The 22,093-nt window shown below is 34.7% G+C and overlaps 1 protein-coding gene across 1 annotated transcript in view; it reads left to right on the top strand.

The window, feature by feature from the left end:
• The window catches only part of Sdc (syndecan), a 42,152-nt gene extending 31,004 nt beyond the window's left edge, over positions 1-11,148 (top strand). Inside the window, 4 exon segments of the mRNA NM_001124761.1 lie at positions 3,122-3,266; positions 5,728-5,768; positions 6,316-6,523; positions 7,659-11,148. Of these exon segments, the coding sequence (NP_001118233.1) occupies positions 3,122-3,266; positions 5,728-5,768; positions 6,316-6,523; positions 7,659-7,825 (561 nt within the window). The 3' untranslated portion in view covers positions 7,826-11,148.
• Positions 11,149-22,093: the final 10,945 nt, after the last annotated feature.

Raw genomic sequence — 22,093 nt, 5'->3', positions numbered from 1 at the left:
TTCCATGGATTTATCAGGTGGTGTCGTAGGCCATTAGGTACAAAATTGTGCAAAAAAATCAAAATCTCAAAAAATTGAGATACAAGGTTTTGTCACCCCACCGACGATATGAGTAATGTAACTCTTATGTTACTTTTGCCAATTCATTACTAAAAAATCACTTTTTTGTGGAGGTGGGATAAAGTTTTTCATTTGGTACATGTACAGTTCATGTGTATAGCTCATGAAGTTTTCACTCATGATATTATGAGAGTGTATCAGAGCCAAAAATAGAAGTGAGAATTAGGACAGATGTCTAATAAACCTACTACCTGTCAATATCAGATGAGATAAGTTACATGTATGTATGTATGATGCAGGCGTGTTGACAGTCTTGGTGCCGTAGAAAGATATCACTAAAAGTTAATAAAAACTTGTTCAGCTGATAAATAAACGCTGACAGTTGTTTATGTGTTAGTGATTCCTCCAAGTTTTGAAGTAGTGACATAAAACCATATTGAAAAACTTTCTTATAAACAATCGACAGCCGAGTTGGTTTCATGAATTATATTATTTTTTTTTTAGAAGGTTTTCTTTATTACTTTTGATTAGGCCATTAAACCTAAAATAATAACTGAACATTGATTTTTTTTTTTGGGGGGGGGGGGCGGGGAGGGGGGGGGAATCTGACATCAAGTCAAAGGAAAAAAAAATATGCCATTTTTATTTTTCTTTGAACATTTTTCATAAAATACCAACTTATTCCCAATAAGGGATTACTATGAAGTCTGAATATGCCCTTAATTGGTAAAGAAAACAACTTTGCTATTTTGATCAACACTCACTGTAGACCATGAGTAAGCACTATGAGTGACTACTGTTGATATGTATATTTTTACATTTCTTGGCATAACCTGATACACAACCGATATGTGATATGGATTAGAAGGTGGCGGCTACTGTCTACAACGTAGAAACAGTTGCTAATGATGACAAGTCAATGCAATTCATAAATCACAGTAATCCACACACATAGCAACAAACTGTGTGTACATTTTAAAAGAGAAGGAAAAATTGTTAGTTTGTGAAATTAATTTCCAGAGAGTGGGTATGAGTACTTTGTACTAGGAATGTCCTAAGAAAGCCCTAGGAAAACCCTAGGAATGCCCTAGAAATGCCCTAGGAATGCTCTAGGAAGGCCCTAAGAACAGGGGGGGGGGGGGGGGGCAATGGCCCAATTTTGTTTCCAAGATCGGTTGAACTTTTTTAGACCCCTCCCCAGGACGTCGATCAATTACATGTATGTGCCCCCAAAAACATCCAACTCTGGCTACGGCCATGCCTAAGAAGGCCCTAGATATGGCCTAGGAATGGCCTAAGAATGCCATGTCATAGGAGAATATTGAAGGTTATTATTTATGAATATTTATTAGATGATTGAAGAAAAAAAAGGTGTTTCGTTATCAAGTATGTAAAATGTCTTCTTGACACATTAGTTCATACATGTAAGGACTAAGAAATATATTCAGGTCAAATGTTTGAATCACATGTACATGTAGGCCTAACACATGTACATTGTAAGCTACAGTTTGTTTGACACAACTTGAATTCTAATGGTCTGAGGAGGACTTCATGTGTAATATAAAGTCAGTATATGATTTGATATTGATATAGGATGGGGATCATCAGGCTTTGATTTGACCTTGTGACCCTGAGCCATAGCTACCCAGAAGTTCCTGTAACAGACTGGCTACATGGACCACTCCATATATCCATGGTTCCTGTTACACTTCTTACATATCTTCACAATCTGTGCCTTATTAGGAATCCTTGTTCTCTTTCCCAATTCTCAAACTGATTTTTGTTTGTTTCTGTATTGATGTCTATTACTGTATCTTCTGAGAAAAAAGTGTAATGATGAACATCCACAAAGTGAAAAACATTTATTTGTTATTAAGACGAAGAATATAGGATCAGAGGAATGGATATCAATAATTTTTCTAAAATTTATTAGCTGGCTCTTGTACCTCTTGTGGGCAGCAGACAAATTATTCTAAAATGTCATGTTTGATAAAGTTGTATCTCTGTACACATGTATGCTGTCATATGAGTAATTGTGTGACTGTCTATAGTCTTTGCGTATACATGTAGACAGGTCTTTGCATACGGTAGTTGTATGTAAGAGCTGAAAGTTGAGCTCTATGGATGAGATTGCAACATGTTTGTCTGAAAAACTGTATTAAAGATTTCCTGTTTGTAGACCTGAAAGTTGATAAGTGTCTGAGAGAGAAAAACAGATCATCAATGTTTTGAGCGTAGGTGATGACTTGCGACAGGGCAAGTCAAGTAAGGAGGATATAGGATGATGAGTATCATGGGATGAAAGAGAGAGGGATAGAGAGATAGATAGAGAGAGAGAGAGAGAGAGAGAGAGAGAGAGAGAGAGAGAAAGAGAAAGAGAGATGGAGTCGAAGATTCTTTAATATTCTCAAAAAGACTTAATAGTCTATGTGAGCCAGAGTTTAACTAACCCTATGTAGACACAGTCACATGTTTATCAAGAAATCCAAAAACCTCTATGATACATTGTCTCACCAGAAAGTCTGGTATAACAATCTCATACAAGATATTAATTGGAAATTGGCTACAACAAAAACTGCATGGGTGTGTCTAGATTGCAAAATTTTGTTAACAGATGACAATTAAAAGCCACTTCCCTACCCTACTGTTTGTCATTATAATTTGCTTGCACAATTTTAAGCTTATAAGTTCTAGTAATAGAAATCCAATTTGAGTGAAGCTGCCTTACACATTTCATTTATTTATTACTAGTATGCAAAATATAAGTTGTTATCAACAACCTAACAAAATTACGAGAAGAAGTACACTGTATGTAGCAAACTAAAAAAAACTTGCTGGATTTGTTTTTCCATGGCATATAAAACAAGCTTCCGTGACTAAAAATATTTTTTCACTGTTGTACCACTCAACTAACAAGTGTTTTATGCATTTTTCTCTGAATTATCGATTCTGTTTAATAAGATGATCTGTGTATTATTTGATGTCTAATCCTATGTTTTGTGTAAACACAATATCTAAAATGTCTCATCAATTGTTAATTTTTTTAATATTGATGTTGCAGAATGATGAGATCTACATTGATGATGCGACGGAAGGTAGTCCTGATATGCTAGCTGAGATTGAGATGTCGAGTGGAGATGGACCTAACGGTGTGGTGGGTCCTACTACAGATGATGAAGATCTGGTGGAGGGATCAGGCACAAGTAGTAAGTATAGGCCTACCTCCATAGATCTTCTCAAACTACCTCAAGATGGATTGCAGAAAATTACTGCAATGTTTGCATGATCTAAACTGTTCAAAGAAAAAAAGAAGAAAAAAAAAATCAAGTTTCTTATTGTGAATGAACATCATTGCAGTACCCAAGTACGTAAATTGTCAACACAATCTATTTCATATTGAATACTGTTGCCTGACTTTCAAATATTTTAACGGATTTGCTGAAAAACAGCCTTGTGGCTGATAGCAGGTGTTTTAATCGTGGTTAATTAAAACAATCAAACAAACAAACAAGTGGGGTCTTCATAAAACCATACAACATGGCCGCATAATGTAGGAGCAGATGACGCCTGAAGTTTTATACAATTTGCGATTTTAGATGAAGGCCACTCAGTGAACAGATTTTGATAATCTTTATTTAAAATTATTTTAAAAAAGTACTGTAAATGTAGAAATATTCATTACATTCAGTACATTAATTTTTGCGCTAAGAACAGCAAGCGGGAATTTTTGGAACTTGCGAAAATATAAGCATTACTTAAATGCGTGTTTTGAATGGCCTGAAAGCCCTGAATTGCGTGCAACACAACTTTAAGAACCAGCGAACATGTTTGGGGTCGCTCAGCACAAAAAATGAATCATGCAAAAATAACAGCGTTTACAGTACTCTACTCCCAACACTATGGCTACGCCAAAACACTGTCAGTGGGTATATTTATTTGTTGTTGTTATGTGTTGTTCTGAAGGTATAGCAGGTAGGGCTTTGCTTGGGTGAGAGGGGGGGGGGGGAAGGAGATGGTGCCCTCATGAGCCCTCTTCCCTTTGAACGCTATCTGTCTTTGTAGAATAGCTCAGTCCTGACTATGAGTAATGAATACTGAGTTAAGGTCAAGTTTGTTGTACAGTGAGTGGTTGATTTGTATACAGGTTGAGGAAGGAAATGGAATTGGTATTTCAGATAAGCTCAATACACCGTGTGGTGAAAGCTATAGTCTTTCAGGCCCCATTTCAATTGAAATTGAAGAAATCTAAACTAGGAATGTAAAGTTGTGTACATGAACAATGCAGCTTTTTGTTTAAATTATAGTTTATCTTTTTGGGGAGCATAAGTGTAAGAAGAGATATTTTCTCAGGTGATGTAGTATATTGACATCATGAAAGCTTGAAGTGTTGCTTGTGCTTTAGTATGTTTGCAGAAATTTTGCATTTCCCAGAGCAAACTTTGGAGATTTTTGTACTCTGAAATATTTGATTTTTTTTCTTAACAATACAGAAAACCATTCAGCAGTTTTTGAATGGAAGTTGTGATTTGACACGACAGATATTACTGTGCATAACTGTACCTGTACATAAGTTGAAGGGTAGGGCAAGCGTACAGGATATTTATGTCTGTCACCCTGCTAAATTGAACTGATTAAAACAATCTCATGAAATCCGTTCCTCACTAGAAGTCCATTATCAGTTGCTCTTATGCATGACATTGTAGCAGGAAAATGATTGACATTTGAAGTTAAAGGTCACTTGTGCTTCTACTTTTAGGATCAGAGAGGAAGGTGTGGTCCAAGAGGCGGAGTGGGGGTGGGAGTGACACAGTCGTTTCCTAGGCCTTCACAACATTGGTTCAAACCAAGATTAGACTCCATACATGTTTACAGCTTTACATACATATATATCCAAAACTAAAGTCAACTTCTATAATAAAAAAAATAAGGGGGAGGGGTTGTCACTGCTATAGCTTCCCCTGTTATTTTCAGAGACAACTTTTTTTTGCTGTACTAGCACAATTATAGGCATCTGAATTCAAGTGTGAAAACAGTGGGATTAAGTTAAACCTAATAACAAATACAAAATTGTGCAAAAAATCGTTCAAAAAAACTGCTACCCCTGCAGGGTATGGGAGGGAGTACTGGTGCATGGTACCAATGTATTTCATTTGCTATTCTGCTTGTAGATCCTACATGTAGAGTAGACATAATGAATCTCCTCTTTTGTATAGCTTATACACTGCCAAAGGTACCATAGGAACAGTAAAGGTCCGTTGAGGGGAGTAAAAAGAGTCTGAATATATCCACTCTTCCAGTTTAATTCTATTCTATGAACTTACTGACCTGTAAATATGGAAGCCATGAAGATAACAATAAGCCAACTTATTTCATATTTCCTCACTGGTTTTGCATAATAGATGAAAATGAAAATTTTGAAAATGTATGACGACACAGAGGAACTGAAAATAATATATAAGGTTCATAAATATTATCATCCAACATAAATGAAGAAAAAAGATTTGATATGAGTGGGCCGTGGGAAGTGAGCACACTAGGAAGTGGTGATATTAAATCAATCACTGATCTACAAATATAAACAAATGATGATTGATATTCAACTACAAAATACATATCGATGGAATTCACCTCTAAAATGCTTTTCCCTTTTTCTTATTTGCTTTTCAGATAATCTTGAAGATCCAGATGTGTCCTTCTCTCCCACAACGGTAAGTAATTTCTGCATCACAAACCTTACTACTCAAAATTGCTTACTATAATTTGCATATTTGCTAGGGCAATTATCCAAAGCAGTTAATGGAAGCGCATCCAAGTAATATGCGCCATACAAAAACAAGAGTATAATTATACTATGATATTTCTTTGCAGCTACCAATCATTGTACAGACTGACTTTTGATACTGGAGTATTCATGAAAATCAGAATTAGCATATTTGGTTGAGTTAGGCTCAACTACATTACATTACCATGTCATGTAGTTTTTAAGCCAACCATTTTGATTGGTTTATTGAGACTTTCTAGGGTTAAATGTCAGTAGCAGCTCGATAAACTGATAAATATGGTCAGTTTTGAAATCTAAGTGTTACCCCTCTATGATGGTGCATACAGAGAATGAAAGCATAAATCATATGTTAAACAAACACTAGATGGTACAAATAGAAGAAGAAAAAAACAGTTTGTTCCAACTTGCTTTCTATTTAAAACTTTTATTTCAAAGCCTTGATTATGAATTTTCTTCTTTTCTTCTCTTCACAGAGACTAACCACCATAAACAACAATATACAAGAGAATGTTGGAAAGGACCAGTCCACTATTTCAAATAACCTTGGAGGGATGTACGATCAGGAGAATGAGGTCCGGTATAAGAATGATAATGATGCCCTTAATGGTGGACCTAATGATGTTAATGAAGAGCCACAGAACTTCTTCAAGATGATCTTTGAGAATCCAGCTATCTTAGCAGGTTAGTAGCCCAGCACATGCATACATCTCAACCTATCCTGGGGGTGTTTCACAAAGATCCTAAGTTGAACTTTTCTCTATTTAAAGTTGGACTTAAAAATTATGGATTGCCATTAGCATCCCTGAAAATATTTGTAAAAGTTATTTTAAAAGGCATAAAATGTTGATTCAAATGATTCATATTTTCTATTACCATGGGAGATTTCATGTTCTTGATGTGGAATTTATGAAAAGTCTAAAATACTCAGACATTTTGCTTTTTAATATATTTCATTATAAGTCTACAAATGGCTCTCCATAATATTTAAGTCCAACTTAGAGTTAAAGGTAAAGACCAGTATTGGAAGCTCCCCAATTTCAAAAAATGAAATGGAAGCTCTTATTACCAATCATGTGAAAGAATATGTTTTGAATAATCCATGATGATAACAAATTTGCCGGGAAATCGCCTACTAATTGATATATTTGATATATTTGGTAAATTAATGTATCTATTGGTATGTAAGAGATAAAAATGCATGTGTCGCGCACGTGTGCGTAGTCCCATATACATCTTTCTGTGTACAGTGCTTGTAACTTTATGAAGACTGGGCCAAATTTCTTATCATTTTGATGATTCCAAAACCTTGCAGTACATCTATGCCAGATGATCAACCTTTTCTGATCAATTTCACGTTTCTTTCGCAATGCAATCACATGACCATAATTGGTAATAAGTATATAATTAAAACACTAAGCTTTCACAAGAAAGCTTGTGTTAATTGGTCTTATCTTGTTTCTAAGTGAACTTGGTATACTTTCTATGAGTACTTTCTCACATATTATGTATCTACTAGAGTTTCATATTTCAATTGTCTGCTATGAAATGGTTTTACAATTAATTTAGTACATGTACATGTCCCTTTGAAGTTTGACATACATACATACATTTATTACTTGCCTATATACATGTATAGGTCCCATTTGTTTGTCCATCTGATCACATGTGTACATGTATAGAGTACTATCAATCTGTGAATTACTTTATTTTCTGTGCAGGATGAATATATAAATGAATAATAATGGATGTTTTCTGTGCATGATGAATATATTTTCAACTCCAAATGAATAATACTGGATGTTTTTGTTGTTTGCAGGTATGGTTGGTGCAGTGGTTCTGATTCTGCTGACGGTTGTTCTTCTCTTCCTCTTTGTCATCTACCGTATCAAGAAGAAGGATGAAGGAAGTTATTCCCTGGATGAACCCCACAAAGTCAAGGATCCTACAGCATACTGGAAAGACACCAAAGAGTTCTACGCATAAAACCCTTTCATTTTCTTTGCAGAGACTTTTATTTTATTTGCGTATCTTTGTTTTGGGCAAGGGATAGTGCTCAGGTTTACTTTCCAACTAATATAACATTGATTGGATCAAATTTGGACAAATGAAACATGGTGTAGGCCTGCAGGCACAAACCATTCTATCATGGGCTGGCTGACCTCAAATACCAAATTATATGCAATTTTTTTCTCATTTATTTTGAAAGAAAAGAGAAGTTATTTTTTATTTATTCATTAATGAAAAGGAACATTGAAAAATATTTTTTTTCTCAGTGCTTTAGGTCTCAGGGTGTAGCATTGTAAATGAGGAGAAGATATCTTCTTTTAATTTTTAATATTGCGCTTTTAATCTATGGGAAGAAAAATAGATGTTTTTTTTTTCTTTCTATTTATCAATTCTTCAGCATCTCAAAACAGAAAAAATCGAATAAAAGTGGGAAACGTTTTCTTTTATTAATGGATTGTATAAGTTGAATGGTATATTTTCTACAAATTTTTGCACTTTTATGATGTATCTTTGCACAATGTCTAGCCTTTAATTTTTTTTCCTCCTTTTCCTTTTTTCTGTGTACTTCATTTAGTTTTATTTTACCTTGAAAATAGAAAATTGTGTACTTAAGAGTGACTTTTATCTTCCATGCATACTTCATTTTGAAGGAGATTAAATGGATTGTTCTGAGTACAGTCATCAAGTAGAGAAATGGTATTCTTTCATTCAGACATTCATTCATTCCACATTCTAGTCTACTCATTCTTTAATCAGTATATGCATCACATAATATATCTTAGCTTTCTTGTATGTGAAATCAGGTTTAGAAATAACTATTTTCCAACGTATCAAAAAATAAGTATGAAAGATACCTACTTCTTTCCCAAAGTAAGCTATTACAGACAAGACAAACAGTAGTGAAGTTTCACTGTTTCTATTCTTTAATTATTACTATGAAACGTGCCTCCATGGAAAAATCACCAAGAACGGAAATGTGTATGTGTATAAATGAAGTAGATAAATTGGTGTAGACTAGCTTGATCTAGTGTCTGTCAGTGTGGATCCAGTTTTGGAATGTTTCCTCTTAGTTACAACATCAAAACAAAAACTCCTTATGATCAATGCTAATCATGTTGTTTTGATCGCATATCAGTATGTTGGATGTTTTTATAAGAAAAATCAAGATATTAAGAATGAAAAATGGAGTTGTACTTCTGAATGGACACCATGTGCTGCTAAGGTACACATGGCGTTACATATAAGTGTTAGTTCCCAATGAAATATTGCACTCTCATTTTTATACAACATATAGATAGATTTGACTGCCAGTGAAGTATGATAGTTTGTTAGCTTGGTTATATGAATCACCTTATTTTGTATTGGATGAATGAAAGTTTGCAAGAGTTGTGTACGTGTACATGTTGATTGGTCTGAAAAAAACATTTTCTGAGAAATTGAAAGAAAAACAAAAATCTTTACACAATCTTGTCTCACATTTGACATTCTTCTAACCAAATTTTCCAGTATTTTAGTTGTTTCAGGAGTTATAAAAGAAACAAATGAAAAAATGTATGAAAAGCTATTTGTTTGACGACACCACATAGATGGAAACTGCATCTTTCAGAGTTAATGCGAAACATGTCCAAGACTTACCACTCAAATCATGAGAGTATGAAAGCGATGTGAAAACTTGTGAAATATATTCATTTTTACACCTCTTGTTTCTGTCAAGCTATTTGTATCTTGTTCACGTATCATGTATAAGTAATGCGTATTGGTAAAGAGTGACTAAAAAGTAAATAACTTTTTTTTTTTGGTCCAATTAATTGGTTTTAAATGCGCTACATGTATGAAAATTGTACAAAGAATTGTGTAGCATTTTCTTTATTCAATACTTGAGTAAGTGTCTAAGTTACATAGCGGGTTTTCCATGTACGTTAAGATATTTAACAGAGTCATTTTAGATGCTGAAGCATAATACCATGAGTATTAGCTGATGCAAGACTGTATATATGCTTGTAAGCTTGCTTTCTTTTATTATTGTACTGGTGGTAGAAATTAATGTATATTATTAAACGACTTTAGAACACAGTTCTACACATACAGGTATGTAGTATTGCTAATTTTATCTGATCATCATTTCTTTTTTTATTCATATAGCAATATGCGCAATTGCAAAATCTACCTGCTTGAATCAGTTACTCAAAGACATTTATTCAAAGTCAATATTCAAACTCTATTTATACCTTTAGTATATAGCATGTTCATACGTTTGTAGAACCTTTTCCCGAAGTCAAGCATTCTACTCAAAATACTTATCCAATTTTTAGTTTATCAGGCAGGCAGGCTAGCAGACTGATATTCTAGCTGAACTTCATGCCAATATTTTGAACTGATTTAGTTGAACTACATGTATACAAAAAATGTGTGTCATTTGTAATTTGTGTATGAACATCATGAACTATGCACCGATTTATGCGACCCTGAAACCTGAATCAAGAAGGGCTTCTCTTGTGTCATTCTAATTCTTTGTTTATCAAGTCAATTACGCCACAATTTAATAATTAAATCTGTAGTAAAATAGAAGTTTTAAATGACTGAAACTGACCCATCTATGAACTTACCATCTATGACTATAAGTTTGAGCAACGAGTCTACACAAACGAAACTTTTATAAGAAAGAGTCCATTTTAATTATACCTGTGTTTTGTGGGGAATAGTATTGTAACAATAGTATAGTAGTGTAACAATTCATGGGTTGTTCGGCATACTAGCAACTAGAAAACTTCACAGAAGTACATGAAATTTTGAATTAAAAAAAATCAATCAACAGGTATTTGAAATTTTACCCTTGGTATAAAGACTGAAAATGAATTCACTCACCTTTTAATGTCAGTGAAGTATTTTCTTGTTTGTTTGTGGACCAAAGTAACTGAAATGCTGTGAATTGTTTTTAATATCTGCAACTACCGGTACTTGTGTCAGCGAAAAGACAATTTGCATGAAATCAATCTCTAATTATTTTTACTTGTGTGAAGTTTTTAGGAAGATTTGGATATTTTTTCTTCTTCATTTTAAATAAAGAAATTTTAATAAAGAAAAGACCTTTTTATGATGATAAAACTTACAAAGAGAAATCTAGCTTTAATAACCAAGATGAAACTTTGAAACACACTTGTAAGCATTTCTGCTATGAGCCTTGTTAAGTGTTTATATTAATATCACTTTATTCACTTGTCTTGTTTGGTTTTTATCCCTTTTCTTAAAGATGTCTGCCATACGTTATAATAAATTCACCAGCATTTTTTCATAAAATGTATGCCTTCAAATTTCCTTTGTATTAAGTACGAGATGCTGTCGATTTTTGGATGACAAAAACTTGTTTCTCTAAGAAATGATACAGGATGAAGTTTTAATATAATTTCAACGAAATGAAAGGATGATAAGGTAGCACGTGGCTGGAATTGAGAACGTGACCAAGTGTGTGAGAAATAGAGAGAGATGGAGAGTTAAAAGAAAGTTTAAGAAAAAAAGAACAAGAGATTGTAAGAAAGAAAAAGAAGAGAGAAGAGAGAGAGATGGAAAAGAAGAAAAAGGTGGATGGAGGAATACAAATATGAAGGATGGGAGTGAGAGCTCGGATATCACAAGGTATGTATTTATCAGGGATGGATTGTTTTCAACATTTCAGGTGTAACTTCCAACTAGTGTATGGCCTTTTTACTATTAACTGGTGTAAATTGCATCTGTAAAATAAGCAATACCACTACTATATACTCTACTACTACTAAATACTACATACATGTACCACTACTACTGCTACTACTACTACTTTATACTACTACTGCTACTTCCATGACTACTACTACTACGTCTACTACTACTTCTATACAACTATTGCCTACATTGAGGGACATGGTTAACCCTGTTACAGCCAATCCTGAAACTGCTCTGGCCTGAGACCAGTGGCGTACCTGGGATACTCCGTCAGGGGGGGCAAGCGACCGAAACAAACAAAAAAGGCGATGCTAATTTTCACTTCTGGCGAGCGAGCGAGCAAAACAAAATCTTTAAGTAACGTTTGGTATATAAACTGGTATTGTTGCAAGTTGGGGTGGGAACATTCACTTGTTAGCGACGTTAATTTAATTTTTTTGCAAACGAGTGTAGCGAGCAAGAAAAAAAAATCACTTCTTTTTTAAGAATTGCCACTTAAACTTGGTTCAATTGTCCCATGCAGGGCGCGGGAACAATATTGTGTTTAGGGTGATTTTATACCCATTTTAGCTAGCGAGCGAAAATACATCTTTCTCTCAATGAATTGCTATATAAAATTTGTTTCATTGTTGCAGGTAGGGGGCGGGCACAATCGTGTTTAAGGCAATGTCAATCCCATTTTGGCGGGCAGGCAACCCCCTACATTTCTCTTTTTAATGATATTGTAGCAGGTTAGTGGTGGGCACATAATTCCACGAGCTAGCGAGCGTAGCGAGCGAAAAAAAAAATCACTTCTCTTTTATAGGGAAAATATGGTACATAAAACTTGGGTTCATTGTTCCATGTCAGGGACGTGATTATTAAAAGCGGTGTTATTTCTATTTTGGCGAGCGAGCGTAGCGAGCGAGCAAAAGAAATCACTTCTCTTTTATAGGGAAAATATGGTATATATAAACTTGGGTTCATTGTTCCATGTCAGGGACGTGATTATTAAAAGCGGTGTTATTTCTATTTTGGCGAGCGAGCGTAGCGAGCGAGCAAAAAAAAATCACTTCTCTTTTATAGGGAAAATATGGTATATATAAACTTGGGTTCATTGTTCCATGTCAGGGACGTGATTATTAAAAGTGGTGTTATTTCTATTTTGGCGAGCGAGCGTAGCGAGCGAGCAAAAAAAATCACTTCTCTTTTATAGGGAAAATATGGTATATATAAACTTGGGTTCATTGTTCCATGTCAGGGACGTGATTATTAAAAGTGGTGTTATTTCTATTTTGGCGAGCGAGCGAGCAAAAAAAATCACTTCTCTTTTATAGGGAAAATATGGTATATATAAACTTGGGTTCATTGTTCCATGTCAGGGACGTGATTATTAAAAGCGGTGTTATTTCTATTTTGGCGAGCGAGCGTAGCGAGCGAGCAAAAAAAAATCACTTCTCTTTTATAGGGAAAATATGGTATATATAAACTTGGGTTCATTGTTCCATGTCAGGGACGTGATTATTAAAAGTGGTGTTATTTCTATTTTGGCGAGCGAGCGTAGCGAGCGAGCAAAAAAAATCACTTCTCTTTTATAGGGAAAATATGGTATATATAAACTTGGGTTCATTGTTCCATGTCAGGGACGTGATTATTAAAAGTGGTGTTATTTCTATTTTGGCGAGCGAGCGTAGCGAGCGAGCAAAAAAAATCACTTCTCTTTTATAGGGAAAATATGGTATATATAAACTTGGGTTCATTGTTCCATGTCAGGGACGTGATTATTAAAAGCAGTGTTATTTCTATTTTGGTGAGCGAGCGTAGCGAGCGAGCAAAATTTTTGTAATGATAATTGGTTCATAAATTTCAGATTTTTTTGTTGCAGGGCAGGGCTTACACAATCATGTCTAAGGTGATGTTAATTCCGTTTTGGCGAGCACGAGCACACCAAAACTTCTTTGAATAACGTTTGGTACATAATTATTAACTGGTTGTTGCAGGTTGGGGCGGGAACGTTAGCGGTGTCAATTCCATTTTGGCGAGCGAGCATAGCGAGCAAGCAAAAACAATAAATTCTCTTTTAATAAAAATTAATAAATAAACTTGTTTTTATTGGTGCAGGTCAGGATGGACGCAATCGCGTTTAACGCGATTCAATTCCTTTTTGGCGAGAGGGCGAAAAAACTCTCCCACTTTTAATGATATTGTTGCAGGTCAAGGGTGGGCACAATTGTTTCCAAAGCAATGTCTATTCATTTTATTCGCGAGCGAGTGTAGCGAGCGAGAAAAATGAATTAGTCTCTTTTAGTAACATTTGGTACATATATTGTGTGTTATTGTTGCCATGGTTGCAGGTTGGGGCCCGTCGGGGCAGGCACAATTTTATTCTAGGCAATACTAATCCTTTTCTTTTTTCAGGGGGACGAGCAGGTGAAAACATTTAATACAAAATAGGCTAGCAAGCAGTTTGCGCCAGCGAAGAGTTTCGAATTTGTTATATCACTTATATTTTCCTATTTTCATATGTTTTAATTTTTCAGGGCCGTATGCGGAATATTTTTCAGGTGGGGGAGGGGGAAAGATGCGTTAAAAGTTTTTGAAGAATCTCAAAAGCAAAAGGAGTGAAGGGAGTTCGAGCGACCGAACTGGTCATGAGGGAACTTTTGCATTTTCAAAAGTAGAATTGAAGGATTTGGTAATTAAAGGCGTACACTACATTTTCAGGGAAAAAAACTGTACGTTTTCAAAATATCTGTGGTCAACTGCCCCCCCCCCCCCCCTTGGTGCGTACGGCCATGGTCTTTTTTTAAAAATAAATTTCCCCATTTTTATTCCTTTCCTTTTCTTTTCCCTTTTTCTTCCTTTTCTCTTCTTCTTCCTTTTTCTTTCCTTTTTTTCCTTTTTTCTCTTTCTTTCCTTTTTTCTTCCCTTTTCCCTTTTTTTTTTCTTTCCTTTCCTTTCTTTTCTTTTCTTTCCCCTTTTTCTTTTTTTCCCCTGGAGCCCGTCAGGGGGGGCACTCTGCCCCCCTGCCCCCCCCATAGGTACGCCAGTGCCTGAGACCAGGCGCGTTATGTTATGTGTGTATTTTGATCTAAACCCTACTTTTTGTTCAGCGGCTGGCTGAGTCGTTGCAATTTTTTTGAGACCAAAAAAAAAAAAGTGTCCTCTTACTCCCCCCCCCCCCCCACCTCCCGCTTATTCAGGGGCGGGCTGAGTTTTTGCAAAATTTTTGGCCTGATTGCAAAATGTTAAACCCCCCCCCCTTGAAAAAATCCTGCGTACGCCACTGCCTGAGACCAAGTTGATATCACACAGGTGCTATATTTCAACCCTGCCCTGAAAACTAAATATATTTTAATAAAGTATGCCTGTTTATTTGTAGAATTGAAGGACAACCCGTCTAAGAGCATGCAGGTATCTCACTTTATGATGTTCTCTAGATGTAGCTTTCACAGCAAAGTGAAGGAAAATCATTATTTTGACCTTTGCCCACCTACATGTAGATGCACAAGGAAAGAATACATTTCATCTTGAAGACTGAAACGAACACCGATCAGAGCTGCCAACCTTGTGCGACCAAAGGAACCATGATGGCAAAAAAAAAAGGAATTCATTAAAATGAAATTTACAACCATGCACGATACACTTCCAATGCAGAAATATCCATTCCTCATGCTGTTATTTCCATATTAGGACCTATAGTTTATTTACAAGTAGGTATTTTTTTTGTTATTTTAGTATTATAGGCATTTCATTTTTTTTGAGAATATTTTTCTCTTCAAGTATGTTTTAAACTTAGTTTTCTTTTTTTTTGTGATCAAATCAACTTTTAAGGGCAATTGTTTGACATTCGGTATGTAAAAAAAAAAAAGACAAATAATTGACAAAAAAAAAGTAATTGTGAAGAAAAAAACGTAGGCCTACTACCGTAATTTGGAGGAAAAAACAGGATAATTCCAGGGAAAACGTAATGGTTGACAGCTCTGACCGGGTATTACCATTAATTACTGTATACTCTATGTTGAAATAATTGTTACATATATCATGTATATATACATTGTGTTTTATATTGTGCTGTTGAGAAGGAAATAAATGTTAATAAATACAATACAATACAATTGAAAATTTTGCAGAAATATCACCAATGTATTTAAGAAAAATTAAAAGACAATTTTATAGAACTGTCTTTTAGTACCGGCATTGTACATTTGTTTACAATTTGAGCCAACTCTTCGGAAATCTAATCTGTATGTGTAAACTTAAGTTTCCTGTTCTTCCCTTTTTTGGTCTCTATCTCTCTCTCTCTCTTTTTCCTCCACCCTCTATCTTCTTCTCTTATACATTATTTTCTCTTTCTTTTCTGATTTATCTTACTTTATTCTCTCTTTTTCCCCAATTTCCATTTTTTTAAAGGGAGGGCTGTGGCTGAATCGCAGCCCCCCCCCCACCCATTGATCCACCACTGATTTAAATCACATTAATGCAGGAAATATGCATCTTCTTGCGGAGGGAGTTGGTTTTCATCCTATCCAATTCGTTGCCGACCTGTTACACAGAGTAGCGATTTTTTATTTTTATTTTTTACAGTTTAATTTTTCTTTTCCTGTCCGTGCAAAATCACAAAAATCCATTGTACCCATTGTACGATCGATTGCTAAGCTTTGAGTTGATAGAATCATCATATACATCCACACAAAACAAGGAAGACACAAAGTCTTTGTATAAAATCCTTTTTCAATGTACTTTTATTTCTCCGATATTTAAATAAATCTGTTGCATCATCTATTAAGCTCATCTATCTGCATGACTTGCAGTATAGTCTTAAAAACCAGAGGCTTTACAAAATACAGCCCAGTTCCACGTAGAAGCAGTTGCTTTCACTGATTAATCACGTGATCACCGACACCTTACTCTCTCTACAAGTAATAGCTTGCCAGTCCATTTTATACTTTGTATCGTATACAAATAAAACCTAGCCCTAAGTAATTCCCTTACAAAAAATACAGCCGATTGCAGCATATCTTAATTCTCATTTTCCCCTTTGCACATGAATTAGTATTTAAAGACAAAGGAAAATGAGGTTTGTATCCCCTCTTTTTATGACTTCACAATACTATGCCATGTTTATTCCAGACAGCAATATCATAGTATGGAATTGAATTTTACAGCGGGTACCCCAAGTTTTAACATGCGGAACTACAGCCTTATGAAACAGTCCTAGGTCAAAACATGCATTATGTTCTTACTCATTTCTTGACAAGTGGTAGGTTCTGTTTGTGCTCTTACATGTATTACACACATTCATGTAAATACAGTGCGAGTCAAAAAAAAGTTTACACCTAGAAAATTGCTAATTATTTCAAAAATCATCTATGAACAGTAAATTATTATACATCTTATGAAAGAGTGTTTTATCCCAAATCATTTGGTATCATTTTTGTGTGGTATGTGTTCACGCTTGAATGAACATGAGGCATTGTTTGTGAGAGTGCAAAAATTGACTTGGTGTAAACTTTTTTTTGACTCACACTGTATAACATTATTAAAGCCGGCACTGACTCTGACTACCAAGACAATAGTACCGGTAATATGATTGTTACACCATGCTGATGTAAGCATCATAGATGGTTCCCTTGCTAGACTCATGTAGGAAGAACATACAGTTAGCAACCATATTATTCAAACCCTAAACCAAGTGTGTAATTTTTTGAAGTATGTGAAACATTGATTTGTCCCAATTTATGATTCTTGAGTATGTGACATATTAAAACTTACATCAATAGTATTCAACAAAGGCCCTACTTTAATTCCACCTGTCATTCTTGAGTTTCGTAAAAACACACACAAATTCACAAGGAGTAGGAATAATCCAGTTGTAAACTGTATCTTCATATACTGGTATGTAGATCTACAGGCTTGCAAAGAGCTTGCCTTATTGTGTTCAGAAGCCATACAGGTGAGTGTCAGAATAAATGGCATGTGAACCTCTATTAGTATAAGACTACTGCATAATAGAGGACTAACATTATTCACCTTGGAAATGTGTTACCATTTAATAGACAGATGCTAAAAGCATCATCAATTATTACTTGAATATCTTTATCAACCATCATGAGATGAGCATTTACTTTCTCTTAAACGAAGCAGTGAATGCTTCACTACTTGTAGGACATGCAGGAATCATGGGAAATGAAACCCAGCAAGCAAAGAGCTCTGATCGATGCATGGAACTGCCTTTAATAGCAGAAAGACAGGGATGGTTTATCTATAGTGAATGAAAGGATTGCAGGGAATAAATCAGGATAAGACAGGATTAAGAGAGAAAAGAGAAGAATGAAAGAGAACAAAAGAATGGGAGCTTAAGATGGCGGGAAAGTTCTTTAGGTTAAGCAAGGAGATCGAGAGCTAGATGAAAACAGTCCTTTGTGATGAGGGAGAGCTTTCACCAAAAGGAGATATTATTTTTACATAAAAAGGACTTATAAAAGCAAGGCTGTTTCTACAACAACAAAAAGCCTGAGGGCCTTATACTGTATCATACAAATAACTCAATCATTGCCTAAAATGGAAAATGTTCATTACATAAACCAAACATCACTTTGCTAGTATCAAAAATACTCTTTGTTCACATATATTTGTTTGTGGTTTCACTCACCCTACAGCACAAAGTATGATCCACATTCTGAACACTGAGAAAAATAGGGAAATCAAGTTTACTCCCAAATATGTATGGAGTCTAAATAAGTTCCAGTATTTCAATTGCTAAACAAACCAATGACACCAACAACAGGGAATCATCAACCAAATTCAAAATATCAAGTGAAAATAATCTGCAAAAGAATTACCAGTAAGGATATTGATAAACATGTGATCACATCAATAATAATATACTCCAATCTGATCTCAAAGTTGGTGGATAGCACAGTGTAGAAAATTAATGCAAGTGAATACTTCCTCCAAATAAATCCAATATTTGTAGTAATAAACTAAGATTGATTGAGGGGGTAGCAGTAGTAAGAAACCAAATAAACACTAAACTAAAATATACAAACTCGCACATTACGCAGCTACTCAAAGAAAAATTCTACTGAAAACTAAACAATAAGACACTCAAGACATGTTGATTAAGAATCTACTCTACATGTATTTACAAGAAAAATAGGAAGATTAAAATACTATTTGCACTTTAATTGACATAGATTTTTCATGTTTATGTTTCCTAAGAAACAATTATTAGTATGTATACATGTATGCAAAAGATAAATGAAGATATAAGAAGCAGAGGTTGATGCATATACATAGATACAGTGCATCAACCAGGCTGAAGAGAGAAAGAGAGAGAGAGAAAGAGAGAGAGAGAGAGAGAGAGAGAGAGAGAGAGAGTAGCTTATGGAAAGTGAATTTGAATTTGAATTTGAAAGTGATAAAGGAATTGAAAACAAAAACAAAGAAAACAAACATGGTATTCGAGGTAATGCGCAGAATTGGTGAAACAATTGGCCAAAGACAACAATTTCAGAATATGGCGGTAAAATACAAGTCCCAAAAGATTTGCTTACAGTAGAATAGGGTGCTCACAGAACCATAGTCCAATAGGTTCTACATGTTAGGTTTGATTCAAATATATTTTATTTTCTACGATAACCTGTAGAATACCAGTATAAGATTTGTTAAGGAATATTTTATACATTCTGCATGGTTGTACACAAATCCTGTTCTTACGAGATAAGGTACACTTTAACCAGATCCATGACCTGAAGCAATATTTGTGTCATTTTGAAATAAAAAACAAGAATGCAATTGTATAATCATATGTGAAAATATTCTCACAAAAAGCTTTAAAATCTGGAGGAAGAACATGGCTATAAAGTCAATGGTTTTTAGGTTGGTGGTAATTACTCATGACAAAACCATTGGACTTGCATAATCACTAATAATGCTACATGTAAAGACTATAATCATTTCTTTCTCTCTAAAATATTTACAGTTTGTCTGTACATTAAATACATCTGGAACAAAGAAAACATTTCCACAAACTTCCTCCCAACATTTGACATGGATTGAGTAGGATACAGACCAATCGATATCACCACTGTAATTAAAAAGATGATGCTCATGAAAGCTAATTTCTTTCAAACATTTGTGACTTTTGTGGCATCATAAGAAGGGATGCAACTATTTCTTCACAAAAACACAATGATAGTATTATTACTACCTATTCCCTTTTGTAACAAAGCAAGATATAAAAGCAATTGTATTGTATACAACATACCGGTAGATCATTGTTTCTCCATCATAATACACACTTGTATGAAAAAGTATCATATATAAAATGCTAAAACCATAGGAATAAAAACAAATTGTTTGGAGATATCATAGGTGTGATATTTTGCATGTTATAATAATAGCATTCATTCAATAATCATCAGTGTAGCTCGAGAGCTGAATTACTAATGGTTTTACAATAAAAAGTGCATGAACTTGCTGTTAATTAATTACAAACGGCATAAAACCAACAAAATATTTCCTCATAATAAAATGGTAGGATTATTACGTTAGAAAAGAAAAAATGTATGTACCCAAATTAGGCTTGAAAGGGAAATAGAAAAGGAGAAGCTGAGTTCTTAAATAATAATTAAGTATATATACCGGTAATCAAAGTAGGTGTTGTAGATTACAAAAATGTTGAAGTGTTTTGACTGTTGAGAGGTACTTTGAGATCTCTGAATAAAACAACAAAGATTAATTACTTTAATTACTTTCAGATCATCTTTAATAAAGGTGATAGCTTACATTGATTGGGTCATTCTATCAAAGGATACTATCCAAACATTCCAACCTCAGCTTAACCACATGATTGTACTTCCTGCTTTATATCATCTATCAAGGTACAATGTTGATCAAACCATTCACTCAAGAACCTAAACAATCACTCCTTCAAAAACACTCTTTGATAGCAAATCTGGCCTGATTTCAAACAGGAAAACGGGGAAATGGATCGGGAAGAGTTTGTAAAAAATGATGGCAATAAGAAGAGTGACAAGTATGTAAAGGTTTATAATCCATAATGGAATCCCAAAGACTAACACCAATTATTGAAGACTTGTTTTGAAACATGTAACTATTTAAAATTGTCCCAACCAATTCAAATCATCCTAATGCTTATAAAGAACAAAACAAGTTTGAGAAATGATCTTATTGGGTGCTAGTTAACATAGCACCTGTATGGATTATCTTCAATGACTACATTACATTAAATATTCATTACAGTTCTTCTCATCTTATCTGTCTTATCTTTCTATTGATGTCCACAATCAAATAAGTTGATTATTATGGTATTAAGTTATGCCAGTCATTGTCAACTAAAAAAAACAGATCCAAGGAAGGATTTGAGTACCTGTGATTTGAATATATGATAAAACCTCATAATGCATGTATTATTAGGTATGAATGGCAACCAAGCAGAAAAATTGCCCAATAAGGTCATAAGTGTTTCTCGGTCCCCAGACGTAAATAATCATATCTGATTGACACACGTCTGTAAAAACACAATACACACACACACTTGGCTGGAGCAAATAAAAAGTCACATATTACTGAAATCATCCCCTTAAGCCTCGCTCAGACACAAAGCAGTAAATGTACATATGACCTTTCATTTCTTTTTCATAATTTCATTTTTTTTCTTCATAATTTGCTGAGCAGTTGCCATTCATTCACACATAAACAAAATAAAGGATTACTGACAGCATACTAAAGAGAGGTATATAATACCTATTATTACCCATATCAGACATCTGAGCTGGTCATTTACAAAACCGTATTGCCCTAGTTTTCACTAGCAGTGGGAACGGATGGGTATATTCTTTGTATTTTCCTTGGTCTCCCTGCCCGTATAGACTTTGCGTGTAGAGACGAGTGAAAATATACCTTTGTATTTTCCACGGTCTCGCATCCGGGCATCTTGTATTGACCGCGCTGTATTTTGTCATTTTCATTGTGCATCTATTATGCGTACGAGAACCTGCGCATTTTGCGAGTACTCTATTGTGACGTAATAATCACACCAAATGCACACTGTTTGCAGTGTATCGAAAATTTCGTCAAGCACTGGATGCACAGTGCTGGTTTGACAAAGTTTGTTCAGTTTTTTGAGATTGTCATGGTGGATTTCTGAATTTGCTTTAGATGTCTGATTTGGATAACAATAAAAATATCAACTGGCTTTACTTTCGAGGGATATCAGAAATATTGACTGCGCTAAGACCATATTGCCCTCGTCTTTCGACTCGGGGCAATATGATCTGAGCTTGGTCAATATTTCTGATATACCCCTCAAGGCCAGTCAATATTATATAAATCAATCTTACTGCCGAGACAGAAGATGATTACTGAGTATGAAGAGATTTACGGTAAATCTGATGACACTGGCTGGTACGTCCTTCACAATACTGGTAAACCACAACAACATTCACTCTTTAAGTGGGTAATCTGCTCACTTTTTTTATGACCTCCCTTTTTATCATCCTATCTATTCAGTGCAAATGACTTTTCTCTTTTATAACA

This window comes from Strongylocentrotus purpuratus, unplaced genomic scaffold (genome assembly GCF_000002235.5).
Source record: "Strongylocentrotus purpuratus isolate Spur 01 unplaced genomic scaffold, Spur_5.0 spur5_scaffold_7, whole genome shotgun sequence".
Taxonomy (NCBI): Eukaryota; Metazoa; Echinodermata; class Echinoidea; order Camarodonta; family Strongylocentrotidae; genus Strongylocentrotus; species Strongylocentrotus purpuratus.
This window is presented reverse-complemented; position numbering and strand designations above follow the sequence as displayed.